This window comes from Spermophilus citellus (genome assembly GCF_964194105.1).
Source record: "Spermophilus citellus genome assembly, chromosome: 6".
Lineage (NCBI taxonomy): Eukaryota > Metazoa > Chordata > Mammalia > Rodentia > Sciuridae > Spermophilus > Spermophilus citellus.
The window spans coordinates 156,590,952-156,609,780 of NC_138187.1; the positions used below are offsets into that span (position 1 = coordinate 156,590,952).

The 18,829-nt window shown below is 38.9% G+C and overlaps 1 protein-coding gene across 2 annotated transcripts in view; it reads right to left on the reverse strand.

Moving 5' to 3' along the window:
• The window catches only part of PAPPA2 (pappalysin 2), a 245,141-nt gene that overhangs the window by 158,223 nt on the left and 68,089 nt on the right, over positions 1-18,829 (reverse strand). For both annotated transcript variants that reach the window (XM_081299707.1, XM_081299708.1), the window contains one exon: positions 1,616-1,761. In XM_081299707.1, the coding sequence (XP_081155833.1) occupies positions 1,616-1,761 (146 nt within the window). The remainder of the gene's footprint in view (positions 1-1,615; positions 1,762-18,829) is intronic.

Below are 18,829 nucleotides of genomic sequence, written 5' to 3' on the forward strand. Positions count from 1 at the left end.
CCCCAGCCAGCCATCTTTCCCTGGTGATCTATCCATTTACAATAATTGCAAATGAACCTGAACACATGCTTTGGTTTGTATTGGATCCCTGGAAATACCAGGTTCTTCATTGGAGTACTTGAAAATAGGTCATCAATACAAACAATGCTCTTGCCTTAGTAGCCTCAGGTCACCAATAACATCATAAATTTCTGGTATCTCATGTACTGAGAACTAAAAAATATGAAGCTCATGATGAAAGAACTGCTTTAGAACCGGAAAACTGTTTCAGATACAACAGAGCCAATAAAACTCAGCCACACATGTTAACGAAGTATTTGATTTAGACCCATATATACTTAATTTTATCATCCCTTTCATTGCCTGAGATGTGTGTATATATGTGTGTGTATACCTCAAGATAGCAACCTGATTCACTTCATGGTTTTCCATGTTCTGCTTCCTTCTTTTTTTAATATATATTTTTTTAGTTGTTGATGGACCTTTATTTTATTCATTTATTTACATGCAGTGCTGAGAATTGAACCTGGTGCCTCACACACCTGAGGCAAGTGCTTTATCACTGAGCCACAACCCCAGCCCCTCTGCTTCCTTCTTGAGCAGAAACAATATGTATGTTTTTATCTATTGCTAATTGACTCAACATCTTTCTCTTTTCCAATTGACAACATTAGCTATCTTTGGACATTTGCTCAGATTTTCTTTGTTAATTTAAGATGTCCTAGACTCCATTTCACAATGACTCTATTATACCTGGTGTGTGATACAGCATTATCCAATCTTCCTTTAATTTATTACTCTTTGCTTCACATTTTATAACCAAAAAGAATAGCTTTACATGACCTCTTTTAAGTCACCTATAAAATGATTTCTAAATTCTAGCCATTCTCTTTGAAATATTGAAATATTACTCTGAATTATGATAATTCATTATTAAAACAAATTTTGGTATAATTATATCTAATATTCTTTGAAACTGCATACAAATTGTACTTGATAATTGTTCTTTCTTTCACATGATAAATAAACCAATTTAATGACCCTTATTAGCTGGTATGATTCCCTATAGAATAAAAAGACATTGTAAAAGGGATTATCTTTCCTAAGTATACAGTTGTTATACTCAGTGTCTGCTCTTCCTAGGTGGGCTAGCATGCCCCACCTTCTGGAATTTCACAGTTTCTCCTTGAAAGCCCAGTTCACACAAGAAGCCCACCAGTTTCTGGTACAGTGATCGCTGTAAAGCAGGTCCCACCATCTAGTCCCTTCTGGTTAGTTTTCCTCTTGGGGCTCTCTAAGACTTAAAATGAGTCTTATTCATGCCAGCAATTTATTTGAGTCTAAATTATAGGTTCAGTCTAGAATATCTTGGGTGTTTGCCACTGTTTGCTCTAATACCTTTTATTGGCCTACACTGAGATATTTTGATAGAATCTCCAAAAACCTATCCTCAACCAAAGCAGTTAATTCATTGAGTAAATTTATTTTGTCATCCCTTCTTCTTTCCCCAAACTCACTTTCACAAATTTCCTTCAGACCTCCTTGGGTTTTGGGGGGAGGGGGTTGTTTTGTTTTGTTTTGTTTTTCTGCCATATTTGGCCTTTGTTTCACTTACCCAGGTGACTGACAGCTTCCTTGTCCCAAGGCCAGGTGGCAGCACCTGCCAGGTCTTCCCGCACTGAGCTGGCAAAGTAGACATTGAGGAAGTGAGTGCTGTTGAGCTGCAGGGCCTCCTTCAGCTCCTTCACACTCATGTATGCCCTGGAGAGTGTGAAAGAAGAGAAAATGTCACACCAAAGCATGGGTAATTAGAGAAAAGGAGGGCCAGACCTAAGCACTCTGATGGAATTCCCAGCCAGCATGGCCTTTTGGAGGGATGCAGAGTCAGGGAGCAGGCTACCATGAAGATATGAAGAGAGGGGTTAATACACCTGTGGGGTATTATTCCAAGTTACATAATATGCTACATTTTATAACACTATGATATCTGCATGGATACTCAGAATTTGACATCATTCTTAATTCTCCACTTACACCCCAACTATTTCTTCAAGAAAAAAAATCCAATGATATTACTAATTCTTTGCCTTCAGAATTATCCCCAGGTCATGGTGAAGAGCAACTTCCAACTTGTGGTCTCTGGTACTTTTCCTCACATTGAAAACTTATTACAACAGAAAGTCTAGTGAAGTCACTGTTCAAGCATATGTTTACTATCGGCATTTTTTTTTAAAGAGAGAGAGAGAGAATTTTTTAATATTTATTTTTTTAGTTCTTGGCGGACACAACATCTTTGTTTGTATGTGGTGCTGAGGATCGAACCCAGGCCGCACGCAAATGCCAGGCGAGCGCGCTACCGCTTGAGCCACATCCCCAGCCCATGGCATTTTTTTTTTTAAGGAAAAGGGAAAATAATGGCTAGAAAATTAAAGTGGTAAAAGAAGATTTATAGGTGTGAATGACATCATAAAGCCACTATAAATAATGGTAAATGTATGTACATTTCCCACTCCCACCCCTGAATCCACAGAAACTCACCCCCTACTCCTACTGCCTTGTGATATTTACTACATATCTTTATTGGTGGCCTCCAAAGCACTAGGCAATATTACATGCATACTTATGCACAGAATTAAAGCTCTATTAAAAACACATGCCTCATGGACCACAAGAAAGGAAACATGCATTTAGCCTCTTTTAGAAGCTCATATATAGTCAAAGACCTTCAGTTTTCTGGCACCAGTGAAATTTAAAACTTTCCATAAGCAAATAGAGTTTTATCATCCTCACTGAAGAGTAGTTTTAAGAACGAACAACTTAATCAGAGCCCTGGAGCTCCTTAACCTCCCTAGTTGTTTTGCACAGTGGCCACAGTCTACTATTGCAAATGAAGGGACCTTCCAATCCTACATCAGCGGGGAAGGTAGCCTCCTCAACCTGCACTGGAAATTTCCTTAATAGATTTCACTTTGCGATCACTATTCCACCAGGCATTGAAGTCTTCCAACTCAGAAGCTTACTTTAGGATATATGACCCTTCTTCTGCTGCACTGCCTCTCTACCATGCTGTCGATGCCATCTATTCACCCATGGGTAGGATGTGCTGGCAAGGAGCATTAGAGAAATAGAGATCCCAGAGAAGACCAGTTCAAAGGAGGAATCAAAGCAAAGAAGAAGAAAAATAAGAACCAAAGATGTTTGGGAGAAAAGGGATAGGGCTTTCAAATAGCATTTTATTAACTTATAATATCTTGGAAAAATAGTTCTCAGCCCCAAGAAATCATCCCAGCTCCATGAGGTGACATCAGATGAGATCAGCGGGATATTCCTTCCACTGCCTTCCTGGAGACACAATATTTTTGGGCTGTTGCCTGGTTTTCCCTGAACATTAGTCACATTCCCTTTCTCATTTCCTTTATTCTTTATTAAAATAATTATAACTTTACTGATGGTTTGGAGTGATGACATCAAGTCAATCTTCAATGTGGAGATGTTTCAATAGGTCAGGAGAGGGGAGGGGTAAGAAGGAGAGGAAAGGAGGGAATTAAAGACCAGTACTACACTCAGCCCAGGGGACCAAGGCAATCTGCACCCTTTCTCTGTTCTGAGCCAGGTTCCCAATTCAAGTTGGGAATTGGAACCTGAACAGTTTTCTCTTTTTGCCTCCCTCACTTTCCCCCAATCCCCTGGGGCCTGGCAAGGTCGATTGGGCTATCTCTGTGTTACTGGCTTCTCTGTCTACCATTTACCAGGCTTGGCTGGCATCCCTCTGTCCTCCCTCAACCCAGAAGTTCTGCTCATTTCTCTTGAGCACCTTCCAAGAGGCCTCCTCCTCCACCAACCTCATTAGCTGGTTCTACTCATCTCTCTTTTCTTCCTGTCCAGGCTATAAATTACCCTTCCCCGGGACAGTGCACATGTCAGTCTGGTGGCAAACAGGGTGTGGTGCTTGGATCCCTGCGTGCCACAGAAATAGATGGAAGTCAGCAAGTCCAAGGAAGAAAATGCATTGTAAATGCTAGAGGCGCCGGATGGGCATTAATTGAATTGATAAACAAAAAACTTATTTTTTCTGGGAATAAAGACTGTGATCTAGATTACTCTCTAAATCAGAGAGGATAAAAGTGTGTGAGGTCAGGGTGACTGCTCTGCATGCAGAAGTCCCTTCCTGTTAGATCCTATGTAACCATTTCAGAGTCAATCAGAGCAAATCCAGATAAAAGTCTTAGCTTCTCAACTAATGTGACCAGAGCCTGACTCAGAGTAGGGCAAAAATGAATACAGTTCTTAAATGCAAAGTTGAACAACTTGCTCTGATTTATTAAGGAATAAATGAGCTTAATATTCAAGGGAACAACATGAAATACATAAATGGAGTAAAATGTCCATAGGCCATGAACTGACAAGAACAATGCGTTCAAAGGGATGCATTTTATCTGCTTAATTTCTGCTGGAATCCCCCTTTTTCTTACCCTCTCCACACTCCAGTTGGAGATGCTGCTTACTCACCCTTCTGTCTGAGGGACTTGGACCATGCAAAGTGAAGTTGCATCTCAAATTTCATAAAAATTGTCTCAGAAACCAGCCCTCCCCAAGGCTGATGCATCAAGTCGTTATGCCCCATGGCTCAAGCCTGTTATTTCTGATGAATCCCAGGAAGAATATATGTGCTGCTTGACCACTCTAAGACTGATTTGCTAATTTAGGATAGGCCCTTGCCCAGTTTCCACTCCACTGTGTCTCACCATTTCCTGGGCTTTGTGCAGTCACTCTGATTGCTGCCATGCACCCTGAGCACAGACCCCCAGCCACATGCTGGCATTTAGAGCACACACAAGCCCCAGTGCTTGTTCAGTTTCTATGTAAAAGTGTATGAAGAATGACTCATTATGCTCTCATTTATTATCCATTAAGTAACCCTTTATAGACTGATAGAAATAACTCAAGAAGGCAGCCATAAAGAAGAAAAAGATTTTGAGCTATCTGAAGGAAGATGAAACAGTATCAAAAACTGGCATGCTGAAAATTAAGACATAAGGGATAAATGTGCACCCAAGACCAAGATCCACAGACTCACGCAGAGCAAGTCCTTACTGGGAACTACTTGCCCTCTGCAGGTAGGGAGGTGGCCTCCAGGAAACAAAAACACATGCCTCAAGGGCACTCCATAGGTCCTCACAAAACAACTTGTGCCAAAGCTGGATGTTTTTTTTCAGTTAAATTTAAACCTTCCCATCATTACTATAAACTATGGTTCTCTATCCAAAACACACAGAAGGGTTCCTGCCATGCCTCTCATCCCATCTGCCACTCGGCTTCCTATCACCTAGACTTCTCCCTGAACCCTTGCATTGTGCCCACACCTTAGGGCTTATGTGTCTACAAAACAACAATTGGCTTCTCCCAGCTGCCCAAAGCAACTTCAGAGACTTAGCTTTCTCTCTTCCTTTCAAATTCTTTTCTGCTCTCCATCACCATACCAGCTCCACTCATTTCCCATTTCCTGGTTATTCCATACAGGAAGAGCTTCAGCATCTGGCTCCATCCTCCCTTTCACCCCAGCTCTGATCATACCCTTTAGAAATGTCCACATTTATGTGAAACACCTCTGAGAACAGTCGTATTCTTGATTTCCTCGCCTCGGATAACCTGCACCGCATTCTCCTTTGGCCACCTATTCTCATCTCCACTCTTTCTCAAAAAAATTTTTTAGATTTGTGATCTCCTGCAGATTTTTAGTTTCACTTGTCTATACTTTCACTTGTTTATAATCATGTCCTCTCCAGGGATTGCTTGAAATCTTCCATATTCTTCTCTTGCCCCTGTGGGCTCAATCTCTTACTCCCTAGATAATCATGCCTTCTTCTTTGATGATAAAACCAAAGCCACCAGTCATGGACTCGTCACTCCCTCCCACACCCATACCCATGTGCTTAAACTTATTTACTTCCTTACCTATTTTTGCTCTTTCCTCTGGTTCCACAGGATGAGGTTTTCTGAGCAAACTATAACTAACACCCAGCCTTTTTCCTTCTTCCTTTCCAATTCAAACTTCCTAAGAGAATAATTTCCCCATCTCCCATTCACTTCTTTTTTCTATCTACCCTTATAATGCCATTATAACCCAGCTTTCATCTGAATCATTTTATCAAAATTGTTTTTATTATAGTTGTCTGTGACATCTTAAGTTTTCCTCCCTATAATATAAAAAAAAAATTTCAGGCACCCTCTTACTGGCACGGAATGCTGCATTTTATATTATTGGTTACTTCCTCCTCCCCAAGCTCTCTGTTTCCTTTGCTTTCACTGCAGTGCACTTTCCTGGTTTCCTCCTATTTTTGAGACCATAGATTCTCAGTCTCCTTTAGGGGCTCTTCTTCCCCCTTCTAAGTTATGCCCCAGAGTCCTGTGTGTGACCCATACTTTTCTTGCTCTCCGTGTCCACCACTGAGAACTCCTCAATTTTAAATGTTCAAGCAACATCACTGCTTGGATGGCTCTAAATATGTAAATGTACCCAGTCCCACTTCTCCCTCCAAGAGTAGATTCTTACTTCCATCAGTAAGTGAATATCTACCTAGTTTACCCACAGACACCTTGACAGCACCATGTCAGTGTGATGAATGGTTCTACCTAAGCACTAAACAAATTCAGACCCAGAAAATTTCAGTGCATTTAGAATAGTGGTCCTTTTGGCAAAGCTGTTGTAGCCATATTTTTCCATAAGTATATTTGCAAGAAGGGTTGAATTTTAGGTTACATGCAGAGGAGGTGCATGCGTGTGTCCATGAAAAGATAAAAAGTCAAGGACAAGGGAAAGAACACAATGGCATTTTGTGTCACTTACCTAATTTTACAAATTGGATTCTGAGCTCCTTGGGAAGAAACTAAAATAAGTCTTCATAAGAAATTTATGAGTCCCAGGATATACAGCTATTCTGCTCTAAGGCCTAATAAAAAGTATACCACCAATTGAGGATGAGGGTCACTCTCACCACTGCTGGCAAGAAAGAAGGGCTATCAGCACCATTCTGGCACTTGGGAGTTTTACAGCCTTGGGTTGCCCTAGAAGCCAGTCTTTGAGAAGGACAGCTTTTCCCCAGAACAAATGCAAGGGCAGAATACCATCTGGAAACTGAGTGTCAGCAGATGAGGTAGAGACCATTGCCAGAGTTCAATGGCAAACAGCAGGACAGCTGAGGGCACAGATCTTTAAGGTCCACTTTTCTGGGGATTCCAAGAACTGCTAGAGGAATGGGATGTTGTATGAAGATAAGATTTTGTAATTGTGCATTGAGCTAATGTAACTTGATGGTTAATAGTAGCATGAACTTGTTCATACCCACAGATTATGTGGACTAGAGTATACTCATTCTTTCCAACACTAAATTCACAAGCTTCCCATGCCCATTTCTCCTGCTGGGTCCCCCTCTAAATCAGTAGTACTCTTATTACCCTGCCATGAAAAAACTAGAAAACCCAGGATTTCTCCCTCCCCTTCACTCCCTCCAAATAAGCATCCATCTGACAATGACTATGGGAAGAAGAGACATATTGGTGATTATCGTTTTCCTCCTAAAGACCACATAAAATGACAGATATCATAATCCCTAAGACAACATTAATGGGAATATATTTATTTCTTGAAATTTATATGAAGAATCTGACAAGACTTATTATACCTAAACTATTAATTCATTTTGCTAATTCATATGAGAACAAACACTATTAAAAGGAAAATGGATTTTTTTTCCCTCTGGAAATGTTAAAGTTTTATAAGAACTTGAGGTTTAAATAAAAGTAACTAAAATCTAGTGCCAGAATATCTTCTGGGTAGGCAGAATAATGCCCTCAAAGATGTTCGTGTCCTTGTCCCCAGAACCATAAATATGTTAGTTCACATAGTAAAAACAACTCTGCATATATTACAGAGTATAGCCTTCAAGATGGGGAGAGTATTTTGAGGTATCTGAGTAGGCCCAATCTAATTATGTGAATTCTTATAAAGCAAAGGACTTCTCCCTCCTGTGGGTGGAGGAAAAGATGTGGCTATGAAAGGAGAGTCAGAGAGATGCTATGTTGCTGGCTTTGAAGGAGGAAGGGGATCATGCTCCAAGAAATATGGACAACCAGTAGAAACTGGACAAAAAAGAGAAATGAATTCTCCTCTAGACCTGGGAAAGAAATGCAGCTCTGCTGCCACCTGATCACCCAGGATGTCAAACTTCTGACCTGAAGAATTATGAGATAAACCACCAAGCATGTGGCAGCTTGTTACAGCAAGACTAGAAACTTAAACATTGAGCATAAAGGAAGCAGACATCAGGTTTTTAAAGATGTTTAAGAGAATTTTTTCTTAAATCCTTTTAAATCCTTTCCTTGCTTCCATGGGTATTCACAAGGAAACTATCCTTACTATGCCTTAGTTTCCTCAGCTGTAAAATGAGGAAAATAAAAGGATCTACCTTGTATTATTATCAGGAGGGAAAAAAAGAGCAACATTAATCAAGTGTCATACATAAGCATCCAACAAACCTTTTTATAAATAGCAATACCTATGGCTTTGAATGTTCACACAGTCAGCAACAAAGTTCAAAAATCAAAATACAGGAAAGCAAGCATCATCTCAGAGACTTGGTGGACAACTAATCATGGCTATGTCTAAAAAGGGGCAGGCCTTGCTTAAAAGAAGCAAATAAGTTGGGTATGGTGACTCATACCTGTAATCTCAGCAGCTCAGGAGGCTGAGGCAGGAGTATGGCAAATTCAGAGCCAGCCTCAGCAACTTAGCAAGGGACTAAGCAACTTAGTGAGACTCTGTCTCAAAATAAAAAATAAAAAAGGCTGAGTATGTGCTCAGTGGTTGAGCACCCCTGGGTTCAATTCCTGGTACAAAAATATAAAATGAAATAAGGGCTTCATGAGGGTGGAAAAAAAGAACGCAAACACATGTCCCAGACCCAGGTAAGCTCACAACAGGAAACTTTAGTGAAAACAGAACAGAAAGTAAATTCTTGGAGGCACAGTTGGCTAGTTAGACAAAGAGGAATGCTGCTACTTCCCAAAAGCAGGGTCTAACCTCGACCCAGAACAAGTGCATAGAGAAGAATGAGAACCTCAGGAGAGGCTCTCACCAGCAGAGGCTGACTGCCCAGAGCAATAGCACCACTTCTCATCAGTAACCTTTCTTGACTTTTGCAAATTTCAGGAAATGACAAAGAGGCATGATAGCTTGATTTTATATTTTTTCGTGACATGGAATGAATGAGTTCCTTCAATAAAAGAAAAGGTGATACCTTATTATTCCAATAGCCAAAGCTAGACAAGTCACCAAGGACTCAGGCCAAAGTAAAACAAACTTCCAAGGAGGAGGAGTGATTCCATGTCCTGGAACACTCAAGGGGGAAAAGGCCCTTTGGAAGTGGAAGGTTGTAAACCTTTAAAATCAATTTAGTTCTAGATCATCCTAACAAAGCTAGAGAGGAGATGCAAAGTGTCCAAAAGAGAACCAGATTTTGCAAGCGAATCTGCTGAACTCAAATTTTATGAGAACATATGTAGATTTTGGAAGGAGGAATTGCACACAGCAAAAGAAAAAGGATAAAAAAAGATAAAGTTCAGAGCTAGCATAAACAAGGAAAAAATGCAAAGAAGAATGAATTTTAAAATTTATATTCTTCAGAATATTAAGCAAAATAGAAAGAGAAATCATAATTACAAGAGACAAAAAATACAGAAAGAAAAAAACTGAGCACTTGCAAGCCTAAAGTGGAAATGTGTTCAATAATTCACTTACCTAGCAATCATTCATTTCTTTCTGAAAATAATAATTATCATGATTAATGAAGTCCCAGCTATAGCCAGATGCTATATGTGTGTGTGTGTGTGTGTGTGTGTGTGTGTGTGTGTATTTCATGTAAATCTGACTATAACCTTATGTGACTAGTATAATTTTTTTTTAATTTTACAGATAAGAAAATAAAGCTTACAGGGATTAAATATCTTACACAAAACCACATCCTGCAAGTTTGGAGAAAATTTTAAAACTCAAATTCCTCTAAATCCAAAGCATGCATTCTTTTTTTTTTCCCATTCTTAATTGGCTCTCCTTATTATCTGTGAGTCACTGTGTTGGGCTCTGGTAATGAAAAGGTACATGACTCTTGTTTTCAAGACGCTCATTCTAGTGAGTAAGTCAATCGTGTAAACAAATCATTAAAATACAAGGTGACAGGCACCATAGTAAAAATGTGCACAAAATTATATGAGAGAATGGGGGATGAAATGGAAAATATGCTTAGAGAATGGGACAAGAATAAGGCGCTGAAGATGCTCACGATGAATGTTATGAATTGGCTGGTGTGTGTCTGTTCTAGCCTCCTTCTAGAGTATTTAGCTATTCTATAAAATAGCACAGTTACAGTTTACTTTTTGCCAGCCTCTTACACCCAGGGACATGCATGCCATTTAGATTCTGCCTGTCCGTTGTGCTCTTGTTATAGCTAAAAGGTGGCTATGAGAGGAGGACCTTATTTCTGACTGTTTTCATTTCCTCTGTCTGCAATCATGGCTGGACTAATACAGTGTTCTGGCACCCTGCCATTAGCAGTGTGAGTCTTGAGGAGCAGGCTGTGTAGCCAGTGTACTTCACCGGTGTGAATCTAGCAGACACAGCACGGCTCACCAATGGCATCAGTGGCTTCCTGATCTTTAGATGTCTGTGGCAGCTTCCATGGCAGGTCAGTCTCCACCTTTCATGTTGATAGATGTTCCTTGATACCCAGCCTCAAACCTGCAACTTTGGCTCCTACAAAAATTGTCTTAAGTTAACTCGATTTTGTTGTATTAAATTTTCTTTTGTTGTTGCTATTGCTGTTAATAGCTACAGTGGTTTCTGTTTCCTGCAATTAACTCTGGACTGACCCAGAGACAGTATTCCAGGTGTGTTGTCAATACCTGATTTTTGTTCTCAAAGTAGGAAAACCAGAGGAGATAAATTCCTGCTGTTCAGCCACATGACTGAAACTAGAAGTTCCAGTTAACTGATTAAATAATGCAAGAATGATTTGTGAATGAGTTAGTCTCCAGAATAAGAAGAGGAACAGCCTCAAGTCCTAAAAGGACCCATTTTGGTGCTTATATAACAATTAACACTCATCTTTGCAGGCAATGGAGTGATGTAAAAAGGCTAAAGACTGAAATATCTCAACTTCCTATAGAGAAAAAAAGAAACTTGGATATTACAGATTAGTGAGCTCAATGTCAATTGTCAGAAATATTTTAAATGTATTATTAAATACATAATTTCTATTACTTAAATAAGAAAGATGTGACTACTGGACCCACCATAAAATCATCAGGAAGAAAGATGTAAAAACACATACAATTCTTTGGTTGTTGTTTTGCTGAATTCGCTAGAACAGGATGATTCCATGGTGAGAGTATATCTTAATTCAACAAGACATTGATAAATATCTCATGAGATCTTATTAAAAGAGGGTAGGGAAAATGGGTAGAAAGTGTGTATAAGTACAGATTTGTAAGAGTTAGTACCCAAACTTGGGACTTCCCCAAAGGAAGATTTTAATAGCTTAGTCCAGATCTCTGGGTTTATTCCTATTTCATTCGGTAACTGATTCAATATCTTCTAAGAATTCATACTGTGTAAGTTTATAGAACTCACAAATGACAAAAACATGAGAGATAATATTTAGTGTCAAAATGGAGGCTCAAGTATATCTCAAAAGCTGTAATAATGGGGATTAAACACAAAATATAAAATTCCAAAGTTTCCAGGTAAAATCTGTTTAAGCATACATGCAAAATTGATAAAAATTGCCCCCAAATACAGCATTAGGGTGTCTGTTTAACAACAACTAATACGAAAAAATACCTATAGGTTTCAGTTTCCAACAGTGTGACATGGGGCAAGATGTAGACTCCTAGGCTTCAATCCTAGGCACAGACTCAGTGCACAGCCATGAACAGATCTATGTGTGATCAGTGCAACCTTCTGTAAGGATACTGGAACTTTGAGATGCCTACCCAGAAGAGATCATTGAAAAAGGAGGCAGATCTGGCAACCACACCAGGTGAAGAATGACAGAAGAAATTGAGTATATTTAGTCTAGATGGCAGGGGTGAGTCAGGGACAGCTACAGAACTGTCTGAAAATTTGCAATTCAATTATATGTAAGAGCCTGGCTGTTTGCTCTGGAAGAAAGATTTGAGATCAATGGGTGAAAGTATGGGATGCCATATTTTGTCTCAGTATTTAGAAACTCTTACTAAATTTTAATTAAGAAATGACTTCTAGTCCCCTGTAAATAGCTAAGCAGAAGCTAAAAGGTCACTTTCTAGAGATGGTAAAGGGATAAATCTTATATTGAACAGAATACTAAGTTGAATCATCCCTCACAGCTCTGAATTATCACAATCTTGGAGATCCATTGCTTTCTCATTAATTTAATGATTATCTTAATTCAAATGATTCCTACATCTGTATCTCCGTTTTTATTTTCTTGCACTTTTTGAATATGTGCCCTGGGATAGCCCTTGTTGTGGATTCAGTTGTGTCCTGCCAATGGCTGGTGAAGTCCAAACTCCGTACTTGTGAGTGTGATTTTATGTGGAAATAGGGTCTTTGCAGTAACCAGGCTGAAGTCATTAGGGTGGGATTTAATTCACTATGACTGTGTTTTTATAAAAAGGGGACATGAGGGACGATCACAAGTCAAGAAACACCTGGCCTGCAAACGGCTCATGAGGGCAGCCCTCAGAAGGAGCCAGCTCTTAGGACACCTTGATCTTGGACTTCTGGCCTCCAGAACTGAGAGACAATATTAAGTGTTGTGACTTGAGCCAGTCAGTGTGTGTTACTCTGTTATGGTGGCCCAGGAAATAACATTATCTCCAATCAACAGATGGTCTACCACATGGATTTAATCTTCCCACCTGACCCAGATCTCTGGCTGAATTTAACTTTCTTTTCTATTCATATTATAATGTTCTACTAGTTGCTTAGCTTTACACTTAAACAGCTAGAAACCTAACTATTCAATTAGTTGCCAACTTTTATCAAATCTTCCTCCATGAAGTCTTTAAAATACATCCCAATTTTTCTGTTCTTGTGGCCATCTCCTAGAAAAGATGCTTTTTACTTTAGTTTTGATGTTTTGAAATGTCTTCTTCTTTTCCATTCTCTAATATCACATCCACTCTAGGCCCCCCTGAACAACATCAAACTGATGGCCAAGTCCACTCTGGATTCCTGTGGTGAACATGATAAAGTCCTGTCCATTTTTTTTTAGGTTGCTGCTCAAGGCCCTTTGATCTGGCCCCAACCTACCTCCAGACTCGCCCCAGCACAGCTATGGCATGGATTGAAATAAATCATTTACTCTGCTTTTATCCCCCTTTTGTTTGATTATTTTGTCCTCCTCTTACTTCTTCAATTATCAAAATTCCCACATTCAAACTCCTTTTCCTATCTCAGTTTTTCCAGGAAGCCCTCCCTGATCACTTCAGCCTAAAACTGAGCCCCTACATCTGGATCCCTTATCATTCAGTCTTCTCTGTACAAACAAATAGAATTGTGACATGCAAGCCTGCTTTGATAGTAATTGTCAACAATAGAGATCCTACCTCTACATCTTTAACTTAAAAAGGTATCTGTATTTTTAAAATGCACATCAAAAAGAATATAACAATTTTAAAAATGTATAGTATAATGGCATAATATAGTATACTATGCTAATGGAATAGGATAATAGCAAAAGAGAATATACTAGCAAAATACAAACAGCAAATTTCCATTCACATGGATCTGGAAAGATAACATTCATATCATGTGGCCATTTAAAATGATGATCTAGATCAATATTTATTAAAATGCAAAACACCCCTGTTATGGTTTGAGTTCATCCTCTCCAAAATTCAGCTGTTGAAATTCAATGTTCAACGTGACAGTTTTAAGAGATGGGCCATTAAGATGTGATCAAGCCATAAGGGCTCCTTCTTGTGAGTAGGATTAAGGTTTCCACCTTCCACCGTGAGGACACAGCTTCCTGCCCTCCAGAGGATACAGCAACAAGGCTTCATGTTAGAAACAGAGAGCAGCCCTCACTACACCTCTACCTGATCCTGGATCTCCAGCCCAGAACTAGAAAAAAAATAGGTTTCCATTTTTCATAAATTCCTTAGGCTCAGGCACTTTGTTATAGCAGCACTAAGAGATGAAGACACCCCCCAACATATTACTGAGTGATAAAGCAGATGATAGAACAGTAAGTATGAAATCCTATCTATTCAAGCCGTATTCATTTATCAAACTAGATCTCTAGAAGGGGATCAAACAGGTAATGGGATCTGAGGCAATTTTCTATGCTTTGCACACTTCTGTGTATCTTTAAAAATGTTTTCTAAAACACAATGCATTTCCGTAAGATATATAAGTGTGTGTGTGTGTGTATGTATATATATATATATATATATATATATATATATATATATATATATATAGTCTAAAAATATGTATATATAAAGTTAGAGCACTCATTCTTTTATTAGCTGGACAACATTCCCAGAAGGCAATTACTATGCTTTTGTCAGTGTGACAACAATTTAGTACATCATCTTGCATATTATCAAGTGTCTATTCAATATTGATTGACTATATAGTGATAGAGATGAACTCAAAGTGGAAAATAAAGCAGAACGCACCCTCATTCTACCCCTATCCCAAGTTCACTGATATTGCTGTACTGTAAAATCCCCATAAACCAGACAATACAGTTTTATCTAAAAAAGTTGAACTTGAAGGAGTATATATAGGACCTGCCCCCTCTGTTAGGCAACAAGGGACAAAAAATATACCCAAGCTCAAACTCTTCTCTCTCAGTCCTTAACAATGCTTTGTACAGTGACTAAAGGCAGAGCAGGTTCTTGGAACAAACACTCTAGCATGATAAACTCCCAGGGCTTGGGCAGAAATAGGCAGTGCAATTCCATAGGCATGACACTGGGTTTAAAAATAGAAAGCTTCTCCCAGGAGGAGTGGCCCTTGTGAGTGAGTGGAGCAGACACAATGTGTTTCAGATAATAGTAAAAACCCATGAAGTCACTCAGTAGTTTATTCATTCTTTTGTGACCTTTTTTCTTCTCCTGAAGCTCTTCCCTCCATTTAGACAATCTTAAAATGTTCTCTTCCACTCCTGTTTGCTAGCAAGGCATTCCTCCTGTAATATGTCATACATGTATATGCATACAACCCCCAGAAGTCAGTTTCTTCTGGAAAAAAAAAACCATTAAAATTCCCAAATTAAACTCAACAAATTAAATTCCCAACTCTCTTTTTTACTGAAAGTGAATGGATCATATAAGTACACCAATCGTGGAAAATCCCTTATGCTTTGATTTTAGAAAAGAGAACAACATGCTCATTAATTCCAAAAGGATTTATTGAACAAGTACATCTCAGGCCCTGTGCCGAATGGCCAGGAGACAAAGCTGGACAAGACCAGACAGCATGTTGACCATCAGAATCTATGGCTAATAGTGGAGCAGACTAGGAGCTCTCTGGTAAGAGAAGCAAACAGTGCTGTGAGAGCCCAGGGACAGGAGCGCCTGGTCAGGACCTAGGGTGTGGAGAGGTCTTCCCAGAATTGACACCTATACCAAAACCTAGCAGATAGAAAGGGGTTTTCCTGGGTGCAGGTGGCAGGGGAGGAGGAAGGATAATCCCCAGCTCCAAGGAGTTGGTTCATGAGAGTTATACACAGTAGACAGACGGATGCTGGAGAGGTTAGCATCAGTCAGATCCTGAAAGGTTTTACAAACCTCGGAAAGACATTCAGACTTTCTTTCTTTCTTTCTTTCTTTCTTTCTTTCTTTCTTTCTTTCTTTCTTTCTTTCTTTCTTTCTTTCTTTCTTTCTTTTTCAAATTTCCCTTTAATTCAAAAGGGCTTTTTATTTATTTGTTGTTGTTTTTTTTAATGTAGTACTAAGGAGCGAACCCAGGGTCTCGCATGTGCTAGGCAAGTGCTTTACCGCTGAGCCACAACCCCAACCCCAGACTTTTTTCATGAAGGGAAGCAACATGATTAAATTGCCTTTTAGAAAGATGAGTGTTGAGAGTATTATGTGGGGTTTGGTCAAGCCCACAAAACAGAGATGCTGCAAAAAGGCTGTGGTTGAATTAGAGTGATATTTATAAACAGAGCCATCAGAAATTGGAAATTCATTAGATGAGGTGGAGTGAGAAAGAGTCCACAATTATTCCTGAATTTTTAAATTGAACAACAGGATAGCTCAGTTACCCAGGAGGTCAAGGTTTGGCTGATGATCAAGCGAGAGATGCATTTAGATAGTTGTAGATGTGAGCAGAATGTAAGTTTAGAAAGCCTTAACATGTAGGATAATAATGAAGAGGTCACTCCTGGCTTCTTGATGGGTATACTCAGCACCACACAATGCTTAGGAAACCAGCAGAGAGAGAGAGAGAGAGAGAGAGAGAGAGAGAGAGAGTTCATTTTCAAAAACATACCCATAATTATGCAACCTGAACATCTAGAAGGAGGCAATATTAATTTTTCTTTGTTTAAAACAATAACTATTGCTGTGTATTTAATGATCCTTGAGGAGAACACTGTGACTGAAGCATCAAGCTCTAGGAATCTCAATCTTCCCTCCCCCCCTAATCTGGGAGCTAATGGCATCTATTCTACACGGACACCTGCCTACATGGCATGATTAGAAATTATAATGATGAAGATGATGAGTCTTCCAGAACACCCACATTCTTTTTAAGCTATTTCTGTGAAGTATGTCTACCGGAATCAGGTGGAGAACTTGCTTATTCTTTAATGTTTCTCTCCCTAAGTCTTCCAAAAACACTGGTAAAATCTAGGTGTGGATTTAAGATTTGTCATTAAAAATACATAAGTAATAAAACATATACCACATAATATAACAGTACAGAACAGTAAGCTACTAATTAACATCAAAAAGGAAAATCTTTATAGAGGAAGTGGTATGTATGAGATGAAAATTTGGAACTGAGAAATTACTCTCTTGGTATTAGCTAAATTTTTTCAAGCAAAATTCAGGGAGGAAATATCAGGTTTGTCTGTTTTTAGAAATCAGTAATGTCAACCTTTCAAAACCAAAAATCTATTGTGTATGCCAATTTTATTCATATTTGTAATGCTGCTTAAAAATATTTCTAAGCAAAAGATGTAGACCAAAATACATTGCCTACTTGATCATTCCCTGATATAGTACACTTCCTAATAATATGGCAATATTTTAAAATGTAATACTGCTGGGCAGTAAGTAGGGTCCTGTAATGAGAAAAAAAGAATTTCAAAATTAGAAGGAAAACAGATTAAATCACACTTAGGAGTAAATGATATCTAAGAGTAGCAAAGAATAACTAGTGTACATCATTGCTTAAGGCCCTATTTCACTGAAAAGAGTACTAAATTTAAAGGGATTTATGCACATCAAAAAGGTGTTTCATCAAATTAAAAACAAACTTCTTCACAATACCTGAAAGGACTTTTAAAAATGCATACAAGATAATAAATATACATGAATATCAAGAATTTTAAGGATAGAAAAACATGAGATAAAGCTGGGATCCAGTTTCATCATTTGTTTTTAGTGTAGAGTACTGTACAAATAAATGCCAAGAATATAATCATCTCTGCCTCAGAGAGGTTTGTTATCTCTTGGTGGGAGAGACAACTATGAAAAAGTTAGAATAAAAAACAGCATAATAATTAGGAGCTTACTGTTCTGTATAGTTATAGTATGTGTGGTATGTGTTTTTATTATAGCATGTTTCATCTTGTATTTTAAGTATTTGCTCATATTCCCTAGAAGACTGTGTACTACTTGAGGTCAGGAACCATATGTGTGTATTTGTCTGTTTATTGTGTAGTGATTAGCATGGTATCTATTGGATAAACACTCTATACATTCTTATAAAATCAATGAATACAAATTTAATAAAATATGTTGTTGTGAAAAAATACATAAGTAAATAAAATAAAATAAATAACAGTTCATCTTTTAACTGTGCATCATGGAACAGCAAAGGAGGAGATCTTCTATGAGTTCTCAAAAGCCTATTTTGGCCAAGGAAAAGGTATATGGAGAGAGCAGAGAGGACATAGGACACGTCTGAGGAATAGTAAATTTTAAGGAATAGGCAGAAGAGAAGCAACTGGCAAAGACATCTGAGAAGGAGCAATGAAGAAGTGGGAAGAAATCCAGGAGAGTTGGCTTCTCCCAAGCCAAGAAGGTCATTCCAAATGTTCCTGGCAATGGAAGTGAGAGAAGAACAGAAAAGTGTCTATCAGAAGTAGAGTAAGGAGACGGTTGGTAACTTTGGCAAAAGTAATTTCAGAAGAATAGTGGAGACAGAAACCAGATTGTAGTGGGTTGGAGTGAGTGGGGCATGCAGAAGAAGATGGTGGGTCTGGACAGGAGTCTCTGCAGGGAAGGAAGACAGGGAGGAGGCCGGCAGAGATAAGTGAGGATGGAAAGTTTTTATCATAGGAGACTTAAGCATCGCCAAAGTTGCTGAACCAGAAAAAGCCAGAAGGAAAAAAAGAATGAAGAGTAAGGAAAGAGTGCAGAAAATCAAGAGAATGTGATTCAGAGCCCAGCAGGAGAGATGCACTTTAGACAGGAGTGTGGTGGAGCTATTGGGTGTCACCCAAGTGGGCACCCCAGTCCCCTGCTACTGGTAGCTAACTGCTTGCCCCATCTTATAGAATCCCTGAGTTAAACAGCAACTGGCTTACGGGAGGTTATGCAGCAGCAT